We start from the raw sequence: 23,518 nt of genomic DNA on the forward strand, positions 1-23,518 counted from the left end.
GTGCTACCTGTGCTTCCTCCGTGACCCCAGGGAGAAGCACCATTGCTCGGAAACCAAATAAACCCACATACAGCCCCTTTCTATGGCTCATACACAAAAATGCATGAAATGCACCGCCTCCTCCCAGTCACCCTAGCCCTGGTCTGAGAGGTGCAAACATCCACTGCAGGTGACCCTCAGCCCTCAAACTCCTCAAGATCCTTTATGTATGTATCCTTCCACTGATACATTTTGGCCTCCTGACTGTATAACAGGGCACCTTCATGTCCTCAGGTGATTTTGGAAGGGCAGTTTTGAATAGAGAGGACGGAATGGCAGGGTAATTAAGTGGGTGGGGAAGAAAGTTAATAAAGAGCTCCTAATAGTCACTTTTACATGTTATTATTTCAAGCAAGAAACATAAATACAGAATGGCTGTAGGGCCATCAGATGCTGCAGTGAGAGGTATGACATTGGAAGGGATGGCAGGTGGAGCAGAGAAAGAAGAGAAAGCAAATGGCTGCAGAGTGGGACAATTCCAACTCTTTGAAATCTCACCCTTTCCTCCCAGCTAGTCCATATCATTTTGATGTACATCCATCTAACAGAAAATCTGGTAACTTTTTTCAAGGCAAGAAACGCCCCCCCCCCCCCAAAAAAAAAGAAACAGCATAGAAAAAAGATTAAAAAACCCAATTTTTTACTAATTTCTTCTTCCTATTTCTGTGTACTTTACATCTCCATGGCTCTTTCCCTTCCTACATCTTACACTTTGTAAGACACAAAATAAAGGTGGAATTCAGCCTTGCTAATTGGTAACTGGAAGTCTTCTTTATGTTTAAACACAATGATCTGTTTATTGGAAACTGTTCTTCTGTAGTACCAGCCATCTCTTCATGTCATGCTGTCTGAATAATGCCTCTTGAGGATGGGGAAAAAGAATAGCATCACAGTCAGACCACTCGGGGTTATAAATAGCATTCTAGCAGTCTGAAAGGCTGAAGCCATCATTAAGTTGCATGCAGCTGTAGTGGTGTAGGTGGGTGAGTAAGAGCAACTCGGAGATGGGATAATGGTAACCTGGTACACAATGGTCATTTTTCATTGATGGTGTCACTCCATTGGGCTATTGTGTTCTCCCTAAATTAGGTCTCTGTTTATCAGAACTGAGCAAGCTCAGCAGAACAACCTTGGCAAAGCACGTTTAAAAGAAGATTACAGGGAAAGACAGATTGCTGTGTGTTGTGTTTTAGACCAAATTGTGACAAACTTTCCTCACTCTGGTCATTAACTGCCTTTATCAGCAGCAAAGTAAATGCCACAGGAAGTGGCCTTTTGGAAGTGGCATACCATCTTCCTGCACAGGGGCAATGATGACTTTCACTGGGCAAATTAAGAATACAGCAGTTTAACCCAAGCAGTTCTTCGAGTGTTCTCCTTAGCAACGTGATTCATTTTCTGGAATGGTTTTTTTCAGTGCCAAGATGACAAAGGTCTTGAATTTGGAAAACCCCTTTCAATCTATTGTTACTAGTTTTGTTGCAGATAAAAGGAAATGGAAAAATCCTACATTAATTTCACATGGTTTATATATAAAACAGATGAAAATAATTAGCAGCCTATGTTAGCTTGATCTTGAATACGCAAACATACTACTTTTCCCTCTTTTCTAAACTGAACAGAGATCTTGATCCTGCTCTCAGTCAAGTCGGTGGGGGAGCTGCTTTTAACGTCAATAGATATATGACTCAGCTTAATTCCCCCTGTGGGACCTGTCACTGTGTAAAGATTCCTTGGAGGTTAATTGCTTACAGGAGAGTCTCTGCCTGCGATGTAAAAGGGAGGTGCAAATTGCAGAACTGAAGCATTAGCCATGTATTGCAGCCTGGAGAAGACACTGTCATTTAGAGCAAAGGGATCCCTTATTTCAGTGATTCTGCATTCTAATAGTTAAATTTGGTCACTCATTAATTTATAGTATGTCTTAGAGAGTCACTTCCTTTGCCATCTTGCCCAATAGCTGTTAAAGTAGAACAAATGTTCTTATGTTTTCCTGAAATTATTCCTTTTGGCTCTTTTATATTCTCTTTATAGTACTTAAAAAAATAAATAAATCACTACTTCAAAATAGACTTCTGAAAAGTATCTGTAAAAGAACCATGAAAGAAATAACAGAGCTGTCGTAGTGGAATTTCTAAATTACATAGAAAGAGTAATACTCATTTAGACTTTTCGGATTTAAGTGAGTGACTTTATTACATAAGTGTGCCCTTCACTATTCTGAGAAAGCAAAGAGATGTACCACTACCCATTAAAAGTTGGGGGAAGGGTTTTTCTTCATCATTAAAACTCTATATTCCTTCTTTCATGTCACATTTTTTGTAATCCTTTCTTACCTCTATTACACTTGGAATAATCCTTCTCATTCCTTGTCACATGTGCATTAAACCTCCTCTAAATTACAGACTTAGAGCTTCTAGAACAAGCATTCTGTTTTTGTTGTGGTAAGTGTGATGACCGTTGTCATATCATCATTAAAAATCCCATCCATGTACCAATCTCGAACTTATTCTTGGGGCTCTTCACATATTACTGTACTTGGTCAACCATAACACGAACTGGTGGCATTGCCTCCCAGTTCACTGCAGCCTTTTTTACTCGTCTGGAGTCAAACTATTAGCCTGTAAATAACAGAGAAACATAAGAAAGTGCTATGAATTTGCTCTTATTTACACTTTTTCAATCATTCTCAGGGGCAAATAACCTTAATCCTCTCAAGAAATAAAAAAGCTGAAGAAACTGACAGCTCAAAAGTGCTTTTTTAAAATAATAAATTTGTATGACATTTCGCTTTTTTAAGATTGTAGAAAAACCTCTATATAGGCAGGACTAATCTACTGAAAGTTTGTTTTGTAACCTTAAAGAAACACTATAGCTCATTTTTCTTCAAATATTGTAAGAAATTGGAAAGTGTTCAAGTTTCTAGAGAGAAGAGTGATTTGCCTTCTTTCTTATGGCAGTGCTGTTGATAAATTTTGCTTTGCATAATTTTACTAAACCTTGGTGTAACAGCACTTGAATACCATATACACTTCCTAGCCATTAAAACCATAATATTCAGATTAAGAAGATATTTAGGTAATTATGGGTCTCCAAAACAGAAAGTGAATCTTGTTCTCAGACACACTCTTTGGTGTGCTGCGTCCGTGCTTTGCTAAATAGTCCGTGGAAGAGCAGTCTCTGACTCAAGGAGGCTGCAAGAGTTAGAAGAGGGTTTTTGCATACTACCAGTGTGCTAACAAGTCTGGAAGATTAAAACTGTAGTCTTTACTTTTAGAAACTTGATGAATGTCTAACTGACTAAATACTGTTACCTCTGTAATTGCAATTTTCTAGGTATTTCCTTTATTAAGTGACATTTAAAGAATACAACATACAGTACATTTTACCTAACTATCTAAAGTGAGGATTTTAGCAGGGATTTCCATGGCAGGGGGGTTGGAACTAGATGATCTTAAGGTCATTTCCAACTCTAACTATTCTATGATTCCATGACATTAAGTTCTTGCAAGCATGTTTTTAGCCTGTTGGTACCTTCTTTCATAATTTCTATTTCTTCAAGACATTTTTAACCTGCTGATGAGCTTCAAATATGTTTAAAAGAAAGGTCCAGATCTCAAAGTTACCAGAATTTCTCAAGTTTCAGCAACACTGTTGGCTGGATAAAGGAGACACCCAAATTAGTCCTTCAGTTCAGCTCAATAGTTTCTTCTGCTCTGTCTTTTTGTCCAGCTGGTGGAGAGAGGACACAGGAAGATCTGGGGGTTCCCTTCTCTGTGGGCTTGTGGATTTAAAAGAATGTGCAATGGATGAGTGCAAGGGATATATCTGGCATATTGATGGAAAAGAATGTACAGGAACATAGAAACACAAATTCATTGAAATTCAGGTTTGAAGAGTGCTGTCAGAAGCTTAAAGTGACCAGCACAAACCCCCAGAGATACCAGGAAGCCTGTGAGACAGGTTTACAAGACCCGTTACGTGTGTTTTTAAAGTTAACTTCTGGTACATTTCTCACCTCATATAAATGAAATAGTATTTCCCTTGGTCATTTTAGCGCCTTCACTGAGCTCCCTTCCGAGACTCCCCTTTATCAAAGTCTGAAGCAGATACTTCTTCCTGTCTGCACTGACTTGAGGACTTCCCCCCAAGCTAACACAGGCATGGTCCATAAGGGACCCTCTCCACACAGTGTCAGTGTTTCCCGTCTTAATCTCTGTTTATTTCTCCTCTGCTTCCCATGCTCAGCACTGTAAAGCAACCACTTTGCCTGCTCATTTGACTCATTCTTTAAGACTTACTCCTTTCATGGGGTGTCCCATAAAGCTGAGGCCAGCAGGACCTGGGCTGGTGTCAGGCCATGCCTGTTGCTGCTGACAGCAGGAGCAGCCTGTGGTCACTCCCATAGTTATTTGCTACCTCATTTGACCTATATCCCTTAAGCCCATTTGTTTGCCTCATCACCTAACTACACCTGGCCTTTGAGAGCAGGCCTACAACTGCTCTCCAGAGAAGCAATTACAGCATGTACAGTCACACTGGTCTCAAAGGAGAGGCAGTGGGGCTGATGCCTTTGTTATTTCTTCAGGGTGTCTGTGCCATGCATTCTGTGTTGCCCCATTTTAATTTTGCCTCTTACCTAAGCTACGTTAAAACAGTTCTAATTCTGTCTATAGCTCCAGTCCACGTATAGAACTATTCTTAGACAATAAACTATTTGAGCAAGGATTAGCAGTTGTTACGGGTCATGATATGGGGCTGTGAGACATTGTCTCAAAAAACTTACCTCATAATATATGAACACTATTCAGATTGTGCATAAAATGTTGCTCTAAATATACTTTGCTGGGGTGAAAAAGGAATGACACATGATCAGAGGCTTTTTTTCAAATACCTTAGGTTTACTAGGAGGAGTAGTTATAGTGCGTAAGGAAATGGACTATTTAACCTGCAGTTTAGAGCTGGGAAAATAAACTCACAAAATCATCAAATAGGTTGGAAAAGACCTTTAAGATTATCAAGTCCAGCTGTTGCCACAGGACTGCCAAGTCCACCACTAAACCATGTCACTTAAGGGCCTTACCTATGCATTTTCTGAACATTTCAAGGGATGGTGATTCTGCCACTTTCCTGGGCAGCCCGTTCCAATGCCTGACCCCCCTTTTGGTGATATGCAGCCTAATCCTCAGCTGGTGCACGCTTGAGCACGGGTAAGAACTAGGCGATGTGTTGGCCAGTGCTACACGGCAGGACTACAGCGCGAAGCCTGTGCCATGACAAAAGCAAGGCTGAGAGGAGCCCGCGTCCCTAGAATGCACGGTGAGAGGTGAGGCGGCAGCACGGGTGAAACTGTGAAGGTTCCAAACGCGGCGACCCCGGGTGGCCGGATGCCTTCAGCCGGGGCACCGCCGCTGCGCGCAGGGCTGACTCTCCTTCCCGCAGCCCCGGCTGCGGCCCTGCGGGAATCCCTTCGGAGCGGGCGGAGCGGAGCGGATCCTGACCGGGGTACCCGGGGGCTCCCGCCCCGCCTCTCCCCGCCCCGCCGGGCCGGCGCTGCCCGCCCTCCGCTGCCATAGCGATGCGGGCGGCGGCGGGGACGGGCTGCGGCGGCGGCGTGCGCCGGCTCCCCCCAGGTAAGGCGCTGCTCCGGCAGCGGCAGCACCGCGGGGAAGTTGCTGCAGGCTGCGCGCTGCGAGCCGAGTCCTTCGTTTCATTGCGTTGTGCTTGTTCTCCTGCCTCTCCCGCTCCCTTTCTCAGGTGCGATTTCTCCCAAAGCCGCTTTCTCTGGAACTTCCCCGCCGAGAGCAGTGTCTCGCTCTCATTACTGCTATTTACTCTTTCATATTTTTCCGCGTGGAAATTCGCCAGCGGTCCAAGAGCACAGGGACAGGCCCTTGAAGTTTCGGTGCCCTGCGGGTTTTTGTCCGGCCCCCGTGCCGCGGTGGCGGGGACAGGCTTGGCCCGGCTCGGCTCTGTACTGCCTTGCAGCCCGGCGGGCTCCCGCCGCGACCCCGTGAATGAGGGGGATTAAAAACAGCGCAGAGGGAGACTGCAGGCGTCTCGCTGGAACACAAGAAAATCCTTTTATCCCGGAGGGACGGAGGCTCGCAAAACTTGTTAAAGTGCACTCGGGGGGAGCAGCCTTAAAACCAGTGGGTTCCGAGCTCCTCGTTTCACGTGGTGGTCGGGGTTTGCTGTGCGGGGTTCGCCGCACCTCGGCCAGCTTGATACAGCCCGGCAGCGGTGGAAGCCCCGGCAGGTTAACGCACCTCTTTTGGGGGCTCTGCCGCTGGTCCCCCGCTCTCCGGGGACCACCCACCACCACCCGCTGTCCCTCGGAGCCCCTGCGGCCACTTGAGTGGAAAGAAACAAAGAAGGGCCAGGGCTGCCTCTCTCCATCAAGCAGAGCTGCACGTCTTCCTCGTTTCGGGGTGGGGAGATATCCCTCGCCTCCTTACCCCGGCAGTGGCAGGTTTGTGAGGATCCCACTGGCACTTGCAGCGAGAACCTTCATTTTTAAGATGGTGCCAGCTTTGGCCTGAACATCCCTGTGTGTTGGACTGAGTGCTTTCCGTGTGTTGGGCAGCATGGGGGTGAAAGCACCTGCCTGCCTGGCAGAGACACATGCCTGGTGGTGCCCACACACTGGAATGTGGTTTGGGCTGCTGGATCTCCCAGGATCAGCCTCGGGGGGAGATCCCTTATGCAGCATGTCTCAGTCACAGAGACTGGTCAATTCCAAATTTGTTTTCATTGTGCTGTCATGACAGCATAGCCCAGCTTCTGGCTTTATGTACTTCTGAATCTTGTTTTCTTTGGCTGGGAGAAACACTTTCTGTGCATTTGATGTAACTTTTAGGTTTACCTGCTAGGGCACAGACAAGACAGTTGAGCATCACACAGCCTTCTGACAGCAGCAAGTGTAGGAAAACATCAGTAGGTTTTCCTCTTCTTTGCCTGCTGTTTGAGGATTAGGTGGCACTTGATGTTCATGCTCAGTTCTTCGCGTGAAAACTCGTGTGTCTTGGGGCTCAGTGCTCAGCAAGATGAGGAAGGAGACTGGATTGCTGTCGTTGGGGGTTTCTCTGTCTTAAGTGTGTGAATTATATTTAGTGTTGTAATGTAGTTGTGGTAGTCATACTGAATTTATTAGCTTATTAAGCATTATTGAGGATGAGTACATATTGAAATTATTCTGGTCTCTTAAATTGCTAGTGAATGCAATAATACTTTGAGGGTGTTGTGAATGCCTTCTCTCCACTGCAACACACCTTTGTTCAGTGAGAAAGAACTCCTTTATTTCCTGTGTGCCTTTATTTCCTACGATAGGGCTCAAACTTCTTTTAGTTAGGGACTTTGTAACAGATTTCTCTAATGGTTGGTTTTGTTTTCCTGGTGCAGGCAGTGCAGCCTGAGGGAATCAGCTCACCCAGCCGATGGGAAAGCAAGACAAACCAAGGTGCAGCAGATGAAGGAGAGGCAGCAAGGTCAGCTGGTGGAGAGGACAATGTTGCTGCTTTGAGCTACCCCAGCCTCCATCTCCACGCGTACAGCGTCGAGAGCATGACAACATTTCCAAATGGCTGTGGAAATGGCACCACCGTTACTTGCATAGTTATGGAGAATAAAGAGCCCCACAACCAAACTACCTGTGTCAGCCGTAATGGGGGGTACAGCACCAGCAACAGTCATGAGGAGGAAATTCAAGAGGATAAACTCAGTCCTTCCAAAATCATGCGCTTTTTCACCACCCCTCGGAAACGGGCGAACTCCAGTTCTGACAGGCCTCGCTCACTGGTTTTGATGGGCAACACAGCCACATGGAATGCTTTGTCTTCCATCAGAAAGATGGGATCTTTCAAGAAGCTGAAATCTTCAGTTCTCCAAGGAATTCAAACACGGGAATGCTCAGACATGTTAAATGAGAATGGCGTTGGCAAACAGGGTTCGAACGGGACGGTGGTGCGAGTTCAGACTAACAGGTATTCCTATTCGGGACCTCTACAGGACTTCCAGAATGAGGTGGATGGTTTAGGTTCTGACTGCTCTGATGCGGAGGAGTGTGATGAGTCTTTCCTGAGGAACACTCACCGCTCACGCAGCATTCGGCGGGCTTATGGTGCTGGCCGCATAAATTTGCTAGACACGGATAAAGTTCAGAGTCATCACAACTGTACAAGGCCAATGTCGCCTGTCATCGCAGAGCCAAAGATCTGTGAAATCTTGGTGAAAGACTCTGAAAACAACAGGGTCATTTATCGGAGAAGCAAAAGTTCAGATAACTTGAACTTCCTGAAAAAAAGCTCATTCAAACGGAAGTCCACCTCGAACCTTACCGACCTCAAGGTACCAAATGACAAACAGATGCCAACCAGGACTGTGAGTGATACTTCTGCTGACTCGGACAAAACCGGTGGGAATCCCGAGAGGAGATCCAAGCGGTGGAGGAGCCCTATCAGGGCAAAGGATTTTGACCGAGTTTTGAAACTGGTCAGTAACGTTACAGATGTTGCATGGAAGAAGGATGGCTCTAAGAGCATGGCTCCTTCTCCCACTGAGCAGTCCCAGAGAACAAGGTCGAACAGCAGACTGCATGATGACTACTCCCGCAGGGTTTCCAGCAGCACGGATCATGACAGAAAGAAATGCACCTCCACGGTATCTAGTCCAGACACTTCCTTGTCTGGAACACCTTGTCTGCAAAGCCCTGCAGTTGCTCAGGATAAAAAGGTTGAAATGAATGTAGCTGTTTCTGAAGACAAAAGCCTCGGGACGTCATCAGGTATCCCAGACTCCGACAGCTTATCACCCATGCTGAATGACATTAGTCCATTTCCCAATGAAGTGTTCTATTCAGACTCGGATGAACCAAAAGCTACACAGCAGTTTACATACGAAGCTGAAAACACTCATGTTCCGGTCAGGCCAACTACTCCAAAGCCTGAAAGTCCTACTGCAGAGAAGGTCAAGTGCAATATGAATTTACAGTGTCCAAACCATCACAGCACGTTGTCACTGAACTCATCGGAGAGTGAGGAGAGAGTTGAGGTACCTGGGCTGAAGCTGTGCAAGAACCCTGTTTGCTTCCAGGACTCGGTGCAAACTGTGTACTACGATGATGGAAATGAAGACAGTGGCATAAGCAGCCACTCTCAGCTGAGCCTCAATATAACCTCTGGTGCTGAAGAGAAAAAGGAAGAGGTAAGAAAGAATGCAAAATCCTTTAGAAGCTGTATATGTATCTATTTATTAATGCAAAACAATGCAAACAATGCAATATAACCTGACTACTAATACCTATTGCAGGTTGTTACTGCTAAAATATGCTGACAGCAATTATTTCCTTTAATATATTCTCTTTGGATGCTAACGTCAAATTATTTTTTCTTTGTGCATTAATATCAAAGACAGTTTTGGCAGCAATGGCATTCCTGTTTGTTTTCAAGGGCAGCTTATTGAACCCTGCAGATACATCACCTTGTCATGTGGTCTTGTCGGATTTTACCAGCCTGAGCAGGGTCTGGCTGTGTTTCCTTCTGAGCTGAAAGGTCTCTGAAGTGTCTGACTGTTTTGAATTAGCATTGATTCAGTGCAAATAATTGGCTATGGAAGTCTTGAAGAACATGGTAATATTCGTAGAGCAGTATAGCATGAAACATATAGTAGAGAGGTTTAAGCATGGAGATGTGTCCAGTGTTTTCATTGGGCAGTGATGGCTATGCTGAGGGTGAGCTGTTTGGTTATTTATTTGCCTTATATTTAAGTTTCAAATGGCAATACTTTAGATGCTGGGCAGAGTGTGTGGCTGCTAATGTTTTGGTGAAGATACCACCATTTCACTGCACCTAATGCATCATTTTATAGTCTCAGTAGATGGGTAGGAAGAGGTTGCAGCACCTGAGGTAAGGTCATGTAATAACCTTACCTAAAGCACAGTGTGAGCTGGCACTAGAGCAGTTGCAATGGTTTGGCAGTGTTGGTGAAGAGCTGTCCGACGTATCCTGCACCCATCTGAAATGATGCAGTTACTGAGCCCCAGCAATGCGCAGTAATGTGGGTTTTGGGATGAGGCAGCAGAGAGATGTTTGCTGCTCACTGGGAAAAATGCACTGGGGCAAAAATCCCTCTGGATCTGTATGAGTATAGAAACCATTCACAGAATAAAGCTGGCATCTTTTAGGTCACCTCAGTTCGACTAAAAGTATCTGACACCTTAGGAATGGGGTAGACGAAGGCAATTGTTGCAGCTGTACAAACTTCAGCATTTCATGCCGTGAAGTCTTACAATGTCTGTGAAACTGTCTGACTTTTAAAAGCTTCTGGTTTTTGCAGACTAACTGTAAATGGTTACAGAACTTATAAATATTGCCCTACTGGAGAAAAGAGAGTTTGTTTACTGCAGTGCTTGCGCCTATGGTAAGATTGGAAAAATAAACCCAGTGTATATAAATTTTGGGGCTTTGAGGTTATTCCTCTTCTGGAGTCCCAGAATTACCCCAGAATCCATCTTTTTCAACATTCACTCAAGAGTGTGTGCAAGGAGATGCTTTCACACCGCTGGAAGATGTGAGAGCACCAATGTGGACATGTATCAGTTGTATTTCTCAGGAACAAAATGGGAGGTAAGAATTAATGCTACTCATCTACCATCTAGTGGTGATCTGCGATCATGACTCAAGGGAAATTCAGCTGGTCCCTCCCCTTGGCTTCAACAAACCAGTACAGTTTTTAAATGAATGTGTACAGTGGGTGGATAAAAGTTACTGCAGTTTCAGTTTTAACACCACATTGTGTTATTATCTAACATGCAATTTAAGCTTCTCTTTATATTATAAAGTATTTTAGGTTAATTGTGAGTGCCTTCTAGTGCTCATTTCTGTTGTCTAAAACACGGAGTGTGCACTGATGGCAGTCTGAGTGGTGAACGGGTGCTGGTGTGGGATGGAGCCCTGCAGGAGATGAAGGAAATGGTGGCCATGGGATGGACTCCTTGGCTGTTTGGGCAGCAGTGAGGGACTATAGCCCCATCCCTCTGCTGTGAGCAGTGCATGGAAGTGCTCTGCTGTCAGCAGTGCATTCCCTGTGTATGGAAGAACAGCTGCAACCACCCAAATGGTGCAGCTGCATCCAGATGTCTCTTCAGATCCAAAACTCTGAAGTTTTGGAGGTGTTAGCTGTGGATTGGAAGCAGGAGCTGTGCAGGACAAGGTTTACTTCTGTCTTATCATGCAAGAGATATGAATTCTGTCCTCTGTTTTTCCGCTCCTGCTCCTCATCCTATATGCAACCTTAAAGCTGTGGCACTCAGAGTGACTACAAAACAGGAAGAATGCTTCTCCCTGCCATTTCTTTGGGAGGTTGCTTGTTTCTTCCTCCTTTACAGCATGCTTCCTTCAGTGTGGAGGTAGCTTGGTATCAAGGGTACTTATGCCAGGTTATTTTTTATGTGGAGTTTATGCAGCCTGCAGGCACTTTATGAATGCCACATGCTCACACAGTGAGGTCACTGGGGTTTGAACTTTTGACTACAATTCATTTTCATTTCTACCTTATACCTCTACATTACAGAACTGTACCCACCCAGCAAGTTGTTCTTTTGACAGTCAAGTGCTTGGTTCATTCTCAACAAGCATTTGGGATGCCATGCTGAGTCATTTGTATCACAGATTTTAAAGACTTTGTCTGAACCTTAAATACACTGTGTTGACAGACAAATCTGCACTGTTTCCATGTTTCATGCATCTTCTTTTCTGTATGGTTTTCCTGTAAAAGCCAGTACATATTCCTGTACAGCCACTAAAATCTCTGTGGCTTGCAGACATGTCTCAGTACAAAGCTTACAATGTGCTAAGTGGTCAGGCTCAAACGTGTTCTCCTTTCAGGACTGGCTGCTGTAGCTGGAAGCAAATCTAGTTTTTTCCCTTACCCACTCACCTAGTAGACTAGCTGGCAAATGAAGCCTGTGGAACTTGGCCTACCTCTACACTTTCCCAAATGTGGAAACTAAACATTTCTATCTTGTGTTCCCCCAGTGCTGTAGTGATGACTTTGCAGTACGCACACACAGCTGTCTATCACTTTACCTGAATCAATGTTTTCCGGATTTTGTTCCCTATGTGATTCATTCTGGAGATCCTGTCACTTTGTCACTTTGTTGGCTTCACCAGAAGGCAAGATTTGCACTGGAGCAGGGGTGGTGTTTGGCCTTCTCGGTTGTTGATCCTGCCAGAGGTGGCTTCCCAGGGAAGAGCTAATGAAGTGTAGCCTGGATCCGTGCCTCAGCACTTCTTAAGTTGCAGAGGCGTGAGTCACCAAAGCTCGTCTGTGACAGCCCATGCTTTTACAGCCTCTACTTTGTGCCACTGTCACATTCAATATGTTGCTTTTAAATACATCAGGAAATAATTAAGTACAAGTTTGTATTTGGCCTGTTTCGCATGGTCTTTACTTCCCTGAAGAGCCTCATGTCACTGTAAATAATGAAAGCTTAAACTCTTTGCTTTGGACTGGCATGTGTCAGCCACTAAGGCTGCCTGAACAAAAACTGCAGAATTTGTTGCAAAAAAGACAAGTCAAGCTGTTTGACGTTTCACCTAGTCTTTCACAAGGTCTTGGAGCAGCTGCTGTCTAAGTTGCCCTGCTGGCATCTGACTTTCCAGTACACCAGACTTGTTACCAAAATATCTTATCTGCATGACTATAAGTGAATGATAAATTACAGCGAAGAGGTAACTCTGGTGTAATTAAGGTTGAGTCACGTTTTGTTTGCAGACTGTATTTTAAGCTCTTTAAGACCTGTCTCTTGACTCATTTGTATTTGTGCCATGTGAAAGCCGGTGGTCCCAACTAATCTACATCATGCAGTCTATCAGCTGCTGGCAGAATTGAGCTGGGTTGTCCCATATAGGTCTCTGGATATTGAGTGCCAATGGCTTAACCTGGAGGCCAGCTTATGGAGAAGAGGAATAAGAGCTGTACAGGTGCGAATATGGAAAGGATTCAGCTCTGTCCTCACTGTTTGTCCTCCCTATTTCTTGCTTCAGAAAGTGTCCTTACAGTGAAGGAACAGAGGGTGGTGGCTGGATGTGGTCATGCTCAATACCCACAGGGAGCATGCAGCAGCCAGGAGCTGAGAATGAGCATGCTTGCTACCCTACCACAAGCTCCCAAGTGCTGTGGGGCTGGGCATGAGCACACCTGCTGGGAGCAGGCTGGCCTCAGCTCTCCAATGCTTCTCTTTGGATTTATTCTCCTCTGGTTCATCCACATGCAATTTGGAGCGTGGCTTAATCTGTATGACTGAAAATGTGCTAAACAGCAAAGGATAATTAGATAACGTAAATAAGAGGAGAGCTTCTTAAAATGCTATGAGGCTTATAATTTGGAGCAAGGGCTCACCACTGATTCTACTAGAACAGAACAGCAGAGCACTGTAACAGGCTCTCAGCAGCATCTCTGACAGTAAACTTGGGGTTTCATTTAACCAGAGTGACACTGGATTTACACTGAACTGTCTGACCTGCTCTGCACAAGTCAGGATACATTTACAGAAGGTCTCCACAGTTGCGCAAAAACAAACTTTCAGGAGAACTTGCCCAGAGCAAAACCAGAAACCCCTGCGCAGTGCTGCAAACCCAAGCTGCAGAACTGATCACTGAAATGATACTGAAGGGAGCCCCCAAAGGACACAAATATCTTCCTATCTCAGCAAAAAAACTCTTCCAACTCACCGCAGCAGAGGTTTCTGCTGTTCAATATGTCCTGTAAGCATTTGTTGCTGTATCCTCTATTAGGAAGAAGAAAAAACAAGGCAGTAGTGGCAGTAATCTGAATTCTGCATCAGGTTAAAGTAGTGGACCAAGTAACTCTGCAGTGCTGAATAAAACTGGCCATTCCTGAAAACCATAGAGTAAAAGAGAAGTTACATACAAAACCATACAAAAGGGTCTGTGGATGCTGGAAGGGGGAGCTTAGATGGACTCCCACTGCAGATAGCCTGGGGCAAGCTGCTCCCTTTCCTTACTGCATTTGTGCTCCTCTGCCTTTCCAGAGGGACTGAGACTTGACTCTGCTGTAGCTCTCCTCTCACACCTCAGTAATACCCAGGTGTTGCTTACCCTGGGATCAGGATAATAAGCACCTGAGAGAGTGGAACAGTACTTCTGACCATGTAATTTGGTTTTTACATTGAGCACGGTGTTGAGCTGTTAGCACTGAAAATGCATCTCAATGATAGGAGGTTGCAATGTCCTAATTCAGCAGAGGCAGCTGCAGTTTCCTCTGAGCCGCCTGTGTTTCCCCTTTCTGGCATCCGGAGGCAGCTGTGTTGCTTGTGGTACCAGGATGCTGAGCGGGATGCTATGGGAGGCTGTGAGACCAGCTGGGTGCTGGAGGAGACCAAGCACAGCAGTCCTGACTCTTCCTACTCCAAGATCAACCACAGCAGCCTCACCCTTACTCTATGTTCTAGGAAGTAATAATTTGCAGAAGTACAGCTGCCTGAGGCAGTTCCACCCCACGCAAGCTGCAGTTTGTGACTGCTGCTAGGACATGACAGTGGCTGGGCTTGGGCAGAGACAATGAGGTTTTGCTCTGGAAGGGTGGAGAGAGGGGGGAACCAGAGGACCTTCGCCTGCAGAGACACTGAAGAGATGCAAAGGCCTATGGCTTTTTATGTTTTGCTTTGCTAGCATAAAGTTCCACTTCCAACATGTGGTTATCATCTGGCTTTTGAGGTTCACCAGCAGATATTACAAAGATAGCCTGGAAAAAGTTGCTTGTTTTGCCAAATAAAAGGAAACCGGATTTTTTTTTCAGACCTGTTACTTGATCTGGGGTGTTCTGAGTCAATTTAGAAATTCCTCACAGGTTTATTTAGGGATTATCAATGCTTATACATTTCCGAAAAGGAGGTGAAGGCATGCATACTCCTTTACTATACACTAAAGGCTTGCTGTTCTAGTTCAATAGTGAACAGGGACAGCACTAGAGCATCACCCGGCTATCCCCAAGTATCAGTCACAAGAAAACTAGTGGAAACAGTCTCCTGGTTTTAGCAGGCTTGCATTTTTATACGACTGATGAGATTTCTGCAAAGCAAATGCATTTCCCTGCAAACTCCCATATGTCAGTCGGAAATATGTTAACTGATCTGGTTTTGGAAATGAGTTAGAGGAGAGGATGAAGGAAATCCTTGAGGCTGAAGAACAGATTTGATAGTCATGAGATCCGCTTGTCATTTCCAGTTCAGCCTTATGCTTCCTCTGTGACTTAACATGACTTAACTGCTTTGTGTCTGCTCCTTGTCTGTGCACTGTGAATATTATGAAGGTGAACTGACTAATCATGGTAAAAAGCATTATGCTGGTTGATCATGATAAGCAGACTTTCAAGGGTCAGGTTAAATGAAGCAAACCTGCAATAAAAATGCCTTAGAAAAAGTATGGCTAAATTTTGTTTAGGTTTGTTATCTATACAGCCAGATCTTTTAATGTGGTTTTATAGGTATGATCTGTTAGAACACCACAATTGCTCTGGTGTCAACAAATCCCAAGAGTAGAATTATATAAATCTTTTCCCAACTTCTAAAACTTTCAAAATGAGTGTGTTACCACAGTAGTTTGTGTTGTTAATGGGGATTGATTTTACCCTATTACAAGGCACAGTAATGTAATTTTACTTTATTACAATGTGTAGCATTTCCCACACCATTTCCAGGAGCTCATATAAGTACAGTGCAGTGGTATTCCTTTGGGAGTCCCCCTTTGAAGCAGTGTTCAGCAAATGTTTAAACCGTAGGTCTGCTCAATTTTGGGTGAGGGAAAGAAAAGGCAGATTATCCTGCTATAATGTTTATAACGTGCAAGCAGCTAAAACATATGTTGTATTACTTTTCTTCTGCTTTGCTTGTTTGTATGGGTGTAAATGTGTATGTTCTTAAACAGGGGTTTTTTGCAGTTCTTTCACAGATCATTTTCTGTCTTGCAGACCAGTGGTTGAATAGCACTGTGTATTTTAGGGACAGAAAACCAATGCATTTATTTCGGGTCTTCTCAAAGGCTAATTAAAACGAAAAGATGCTAGTGGCAGAGGGGCAGAGGGATGTAAAAAGAGAAAGAAGAAATCACTTCCAGGGTAACTATTGCTGTGATGGTATTGCTGGAAATTGTCAGCCTGTTGGATCAACAGGGCTCTCATAACACTGTAGGACCTTTTTAGAAAATCCAGAAAGAAAGCAATGAATGTATTTTCTCTGGGAGGCTGTATTGTCTTTGGAGACCCCTAATCTCTGTGTCTGTCATAACAGTTTGCAAACAAAAATATTGATCATGTCCATGAAACATAAACCAAGCTTTTGACCTCAGTTAGTAGTGATGATAAATGAGCTTCAACTAATGCTTCCCCACGGCTATTTAGCAACACGAAGAAGTGCAAAGGTTGACTTCTATGATGTACCTGGGTAGAGACATGTTGTCTGGACTTTTACTCTGTTAAGTGAAGGTGATAAAATAATTTATAACCACTAGGTCATGATCACTTGGTTGTTTACATTTTTCGTTGCTTGTATGAACTGAAAAGTCAATCCTAATATTACTTATTGAGTTCCTAGCATTTGGCAGTTACTGTGTCCTACTATTTAGCTGTTTAGTAGTCACCAATTATAATACTGGCATATAGCTGACATTGCTAGCATAAGAAGTTTGTACATATTTATGTAGACCCCTAAATGTACACGCACATCTGTACTCGTGATCAAAATACAGAGATACTTATAGCACAAATACTGTGAAGCTTTTAAGCCTTGTCATTGGCAAAAGAACATGACTGATTATTGATCACATCTTTTCATTGAGAACTGTAGTAATTGTGCTCTGAAACTTCTCAGCCTATGCAGGTTTTCCTTGTAATTTATTCTCAGCCAGAATTATCATCTGTTTAATTTCTCACACCCTTTTATAAATTGCATCTGGAAATTAATATTAATCTCTTGTAAAGACCTTATTAGATTCTTATTATCACCTTTCTCTGGATTAGAGAAAGGCAGCTGTAGTGAGCAAGGCAGAATTTCAGCCAGGGAGCTCAACATTACAGATGTACCAAAAGAAGAAGCGTTGCAACTTATCGTGGCACTGATGAGGGGGAAGGGGTGTAAAAAAGGCAGAAGGAACCAGAATGCCCTTTCCCCAGGAGACCAGCAAGGCTGGGGGTCCTTGTCCAAGAGGCACCTGCCTGTGACTTCCCAGCAGCTTGCCAGGTAGGGAAAGAACTTGCAGGAGATTTAAGTGTCCCCTTATATTGCCGTGCTTGTCTATATGTGTATGTTATGAAGCACTAATTGTCTAAGTACATTTAGAACATAAAAATTAAATTTTAAAAATTCCAAATAGGTAATGGTAGGGGTTGAAATGCAGATTAGTGGGCAGGGAGCCTCAGCAATGTACTCAGGCATCGACCCATTTATGGAGTGTTGATTTCATTTTCATTAGGGCATCCCTTTTCATAAACACATTAAAAAATCATGCAGAGATTGTTTTTCCTTTGCTGTTGTGGTGGCAGCAGTACGTCAGCCCTCACAAGCATGACAACAGCAAGTTGCCAACCAATAAGCTGCGTTGGGTCATACTTATAGTTTGGGTATTTTTGCTGCAGTGAAGAGCATGGTCAGGTATACGGTGAAGTTATGCATGCTAGTTTAACTGTGCCAGCAGAAGTCCTGCTGTGCAGTCTCAGGTACTGGCAATTTTTTGTTGTTTCATTGGTAAAAGTTGCAGCCATATAAGTAAAACTTTATCAGCACTCAACAGGTCAGATCTCAAGCTCCTTGGGCAGCAGTCTCTCTGAGGACAATTTTGGGTGCTGAATTTATTAAATACACACTGTAGTTTGAGTAGTAGTTGCAGAACCTGGCTCTCATCTCAAAGGCTAAGCTAAGCCTCCAAAGGCTAAGCTAAGATTTCAGTGGTTAAACACCTGATGCTTATGTTGCTTGCTTTAGTAATAAGTAACAGGGAATGCCAGCAGCAGTCATGTGCCATTAAATGCAACAGGGTTGTACCAGTGCCAGATCCTGTTGGGTGAGGTCATGATGAAGTCCTTGAAGCTGCTGTGCCAGGGTTGGGAAATCAGCCTGTACCTGGGCAAAGAAGGGATTTGGTCTGGTTGGGCTCAGACTCCATGGCGTAGTTATCTACCTGGGAACAGCCTAGGAAAGCTCCTGCCATAGCCTGTTTGGTGCGGTCAGGGGGCCCTGGGGAGCACATCCCAAACAACACACCTGAAAGTGGCACCTAGAGCTGAGTTATCCAAAAGTAGTGGTCAAGTGCAGTGAGGAGCAGGTATCCAAGACAGCTGCGCACAGCTGTGAAGAACCTTGTGGGGAAGCTGCACCTTGCTGGAGTAGGAGATGGGGATCAAGGCAGGCTCCCACAGTGCTGGGGAACATGGTTGTAATGCCACCTACATCTGCCTGCAAAAATCTGCAGCTCAGCTAAATTACCTGAACATGAGCTGGTGGAGGTGCCCTGCCTGGTTCCCCCTTGTCTCCAGGGGCTGCTTCTGGATGGCACTGGCCTTTGTAGGTCTGGTGTCATACTTGCATGATGCATGGTACATGGAGATATTTTAGATCCCTTTGTACATTTGAAATGGCCCTGAGTGCCTATGTTCAGGCAACAAAGTTTCACCCCAGATTCTTGCAGACAATGATGGCAGCTTTAACGCCTGGCTAGCATACAGACACCTCCATTGCAGACATAAACATTTAGGTGTGGGAATCTGGAGCTGAATCCTGCCCTAAGAGTGACATATTGTATCGGAACAATAGCAAATAAAAGTGTAGCCTGGATTGAAGTAAATGTTTATTTTAAATGGTTGGATTTGTAGATATGCAGCTATTGAAAATTGAAATACAGCATTGTAACGCTCTGTTGTAGAAATTTAGCCATCCAGCTAAAATGGATTTATTTGCATCAGTATAAATAAGTAGAGCTGTTTGTGTTTGTAGTTTCAGAGGAAACCTGAGGATGCAGCCTAAAAGACACAATGACTAATCTTGATTGCTAACATTGGTGATCCTGTGTGTGAATTCCAGAAAATAGTGCGGATACAGCTTAGACTTTAACTTCTCAGAAATCTTTAAATTCCTTGAGATTTCTGACCAACACTTACAATGCATGAGTCAGTGCATGACATTTTTAGTTTCATCCTATATGAAGTGCCATGTGTATCTCTACTCTTGTCTGTAGATGTTACCAGTAATAAACCTGATTTCATTTATAAAGGATTAATCGAGTGAAGGTTATTTGAAGTCAGTGGTCAGTGGTATAAAGCCAGTGACGGGTGGTACAAAATTGTTTCCTCAGAATTTTTTCATTGATGTCAAGAATCACACTTATGCTCAAGTGACCGCAATACTGGAGCCTGTGAGTTGTGTGCTTGATATTTTACTCCTACTAGTAAGTAGTCACTTGATCAGGTCTTGCCAGAGTAGGTCACTTAGTGGAATGTGAGGTTATCAACCTCATTTCCTCTGATTTTTGCTAAGAGAGGATTATATTTTCTGGTTTATTAGTATTCTTCAATGCAGTTTGTGGATCTAAGCCTAAAAGTACATGTCCTTCAGTGTTGTTTATCGCACAGGTGCTGTCATTTAGCACATATCCAGCTGTCATTTAGATCACTACAGTAGGTGGAGTGCTGCAGAAGGAAAGCAGTCCTCTCTTTGCAAATGTTGTTGCTCAAGATAAGGGCGTAAAAAGCAGATTAGGAGATGACATGTGACATGTCCTTTCCTCAGTCTAAAAGTACAGGATCATGAGATGAACTTTGCCTGACTGGTTATGTAGAGAGCGTGCGCACATTTGTAGCTCTTATGGACAAGACTTTGCACAACAATAACATAAAATGACTCTCATGAGCTCCTTTCTCAGCCACTGCATATGTGGAGACCCTTTACCTGTGTCTGATTCTGAGGTAAGCACCTTCTTTAACCTGTGCTTTTGTTGCTCTGACCTCAGAGCAGCTGTGTTTAAGGGACAACTTTGCTGAAGCTTCATCGGTACCAGCCAGGGAGTCTCTTTCTCTACTGAATTGCTTGTACTACTAGAATTGGTCCTGAGCTAAAATCTGCAGAGAAGCTGAAGCATGTCTGAGTGACAGGTGTGACACCATAGAAATTGGAATTTATGCAAGTGCTCTATTTAGAACAGATTTCATGCTGTAAGTGAAAAAAGTGAATGTAGAGCAATATATGACATTGCTCATTTTTCATACCTTAATTGCAGTAATCATCTGTTAAAATGCTGATTGTTTAATAGCTACCTACTAGCTAAAGTGCTTTCAGGAAGTGAAATTTATCTTCAGTTGTCTTTCAAACAAAAAGTGAAATCTGCCCACTGTATCAGGTGAGCTTCTAAAAAGGGTCATCAGAGTTGTACTGGCCTGGTTGGGAATGGTAGGTGGAGAAGAAGGTGACAGAACTGAAGTCCTGTATCACAGGCATCACTGCTCAAGACAGATTCTGGGATGCATGTTTTCTTTCAGTATGAAAAACCTTAAATGCCTTCATCTGGTTTGAAACAGATGAACAAAGTATAGCCAGAAACAAAACTATGCCTCTCTTTTTTGGAATACTTATTAGCTTTGAACATCATCAAAAATGTACTTGGATAGTCTAAAGATATCCTAATAAAGAAGTAGGCTTGCTTGTTCTTTAAACCAATCAACCGAACAAAACCCCATCAGAAAACCAAGCTCAGGAGGGATCATGACTGCCTGTTTGGTATCAGCTTACAACTACTTGGGATCAGCAAGCAGTAGCACTGCAGCTGTACTGTTTGTTTTCATCACTGAGTAGGGATTAAGCAGAAGAATATCACAGAATGGTTTGGGTTGGAAGGGACCTTAAAGCTCATCCAGTTCCAACCCCCTGCCATGGTCAGGAATGCATTCCACTAGATCAGATTCCCCTAAACACTGTCCAACCTGGCCTTGAACACTGCTAGGGATGGGGTAGCCGCAGCTTTTCTGGGGAAATCCAGTGCCTCATCACCTTCATAGTGAGGAATTTTTTCTAATATCTGATGTAAATCTACCCTCTTTCACTTTGAAATTGTTGCCCCATGTCCTCTCACTACAGGTGCTGGTAAAAAGTCCAGAAACAAGGCATGCTGGTTGAATTATTTTTATTGGTGTTACGTGTAACATCATAGTTGTGCGCAGGAACAAGTCCTTTAACACCAGAACTGTCTTTCCAAGACATGTTTGTGAATTCAGTGTTTATGTTAGGGCCTGTACGTGCTGCTGAGGTAACAGGTGAGTTTTTAGTCCTACTAGTCATGTTTGCCTAAGAGGTGCTGCTGGTTAAGTGTTAACCTTACTCAGCAGAAGCATCACGATGTCTTCCCTTTGGAAAGTTACTCTCTTTCTGAATTGTCAGCTGCATTTGTTGTGTTTAAGGTAACTGTTTCTTTTTAGAAATGTTAAGTTGATCTGCCATATGAGAAAATCACAAATGATTAACTGTCAATGATTAGCTTATTTGACTTGTTCACATTTAAAAAGGTTGTTTCTGATGAACACTGGAAGAGGTCCCTATCCCAGGATGAAGAAAAGGCAGACACACAAAAGGTCACACCCAGGAGATGGGGCTCTGGAAAAAGATCTCGGCCCAGGCCTCTCTCAGACTATGGCCAAATGTCGATCAGAAGTTTCTCTATACCAGAAGATGCAGTTGCAGTGGAGTCTCAGATGACAGATTGCACAGATGGAGAAAATCAGCCAGGACTGGCTCCCGTCGGGTCTGCGATCCAAAGCAATACAGTAGGCTACCACAGAGGGAGAAAAAGAAGACCCATCTCCGTAATAGGTGGGGTCAATTTCTATGGAAGTGGTCCGGCAGAAGAGATAGAAGGTCTGCTGACACAAGTAAGATAAGAGATGTGCTCTCTGCAAACTGCAGAAGACCCTTTCACTTCCTTGTCTCTATCTTCAGCCTAGAAAATAGAACGGATGCTTCCTCTCTTCCTTCCCTTTTGTCAAGCTGACATCATGTACTTACTGCTTTCCTGGTCACTAATTACTTTGTCTTGTTGTTAAACAACAAACCAGCATGGAATAAAACTGATACTGACTTTGGGATAATCTTTTCTGTATTGTAAATTAACCTTATTTCTGTCTTGGAATGGTCATTCTGTCTTGTAGTGGTATATAAGAGCTCATTTGCATATAATACAGCTGTGTATTTAGTCTCCTTACAGGATGCAGGGCATGAAGAATAGAGGAGTATAAACTGATATGATAATAACACACTGTTTATTGATCATTTCAGATTCTCCAAAATAAGGCCTATTCAAAACCTGTGGCCTTAGCTGTTGTGTTCAAAATCTTGGTAGTGGCATAGCAAGGATACTTAAACTAATAAGTACATTGCTTAAGAAAATTGGTGATAAATGATAAATTAATGAAATAAAGAATCTTAAGAAAACTGGCAATAAGAATAAAATGTCTGTTTATGTACTACTAAATTGACCTGATGGAATGAATGGAAGCCTGTAAGAAAATAGCATGTGGTTGAGTTAGCACTTGAGTAGTTCCTATATACGAACCTGCCATCTCTTTTGGCTTAGGTGAGAGAGTGATTTTTTTTCCCCCAAATCTTTGAAAACTCATGGGAGAATTTGAAAAGTGTAATGCTAATTCCTTCTTTGTTGTGTTTTGTTTTGGTCTGACAGCTTAGGTGACAGAAAAACATTTTCAAACAATATGAAATCACTGGTTTTATAACACAGTGTCGAGACATAGTTCATTAAAGAACCATCCCTAATGTTTCTGATTACTTAATAGAAGGCCTATGAACAGTAACAACTGAAAGCTAAGACCTAAAAATGATGTTCTCTGCCACTGATGTGCTGAGGTCTGCCTGTTTAATGTTGAATGTTTATGCTAGGTCATTCAGCCTGGCTAATGTGGGTTCGGGGTTGACATAAAATTAAACTCAATTTGCAAATAAAGCAGGGATAGGTCCTCTGATCATAATTAAGCAAATGAATCTAAAGAAAATGTCTTCTAGATAAAGTTACAAGTAAACTTAATATTACCTCTTTTTAATGAGGCTCTTGAGAACTTGGGAGCAGAGGATCATTTAGACAATTACTTTTGTCTTGTAATATTACGTTTACTTTACTTAAAAGCAATACATTTATTTTAAGTCAGCAAATGTCCCAGGAAATGAACACAACTTCCAGCCATAGTGTTTCTGGTTGTTCTTTCACCTTGGGTTTCCCTTGAGATATGTGTTTACGATGCCAACAGGCATTGCACAGGCTGTTCTCAAAGCAGTTAGATCCCAGAGCGTTTGGTCACAGAGTATTTTCATCTTGTAATAAAAATTATAGAGCATGTCTGATCATAACAGAAGCCTAAGGAGTTTTAATACAACAGAGACCAGTAACATAATAAAATGTTTTCTGTGATGCTGGTA

General features: G+C 43.3%; 1 protein-coding gene across 5 annotated transcripts in view; it reads left to right on the top strand.

Moving 5' to 3' along the window:
• SPATA13 (spermatogenesis associated 13) overlaps nucleotides 1-23,518 on the top strand; it is a 75,493-nt gene that overhangs the window by 24,240 nt on the left and 27,735 nt on the right. For 2 of the 5 annotated variants that reach the window (XM_065678520.1, XM_065678519.1), the window contains exons 2-3: nucleotides 7,441-9,240; nucleotides 21,601-21,963. In XM_065678520.1, the coding sequence (XP_065534592.1) occupies nucleotides 7,603-9,240; nucleotides 21,601-21,963 (2,001 nt within the window). In that variant the 5' untranslated portion in view covers nucleotides 7,441-7,602. Of the gene's footprint in view, nucleotides 1-5,633; nucleotides 5,673-7,440; nucleotides 9,241-19,829; nucleotides 20,011-21,600; nucleotides 21,964-23,518 lie in introns of those variants that run through there. The other 3 variants (XM_065678521.1, XM_065678523.1, XM_065678522.1) reach the window with 3 other exon arrangements.

The sequence above is a fragment of the Lathamus discolor genome, chromosome 4 (genome assembly GCF_037157495.1).
Source record: "Lathamus discolor isolate bLatDis1 chromosome 4, bLatDis1.hap1, whole genome shotgun sequence".
NCBI lineage: Eukaryota > Metazoa > Chordata > Aves > Psittaciformes > Psittacidae > Lathamus > Lathamus discolor.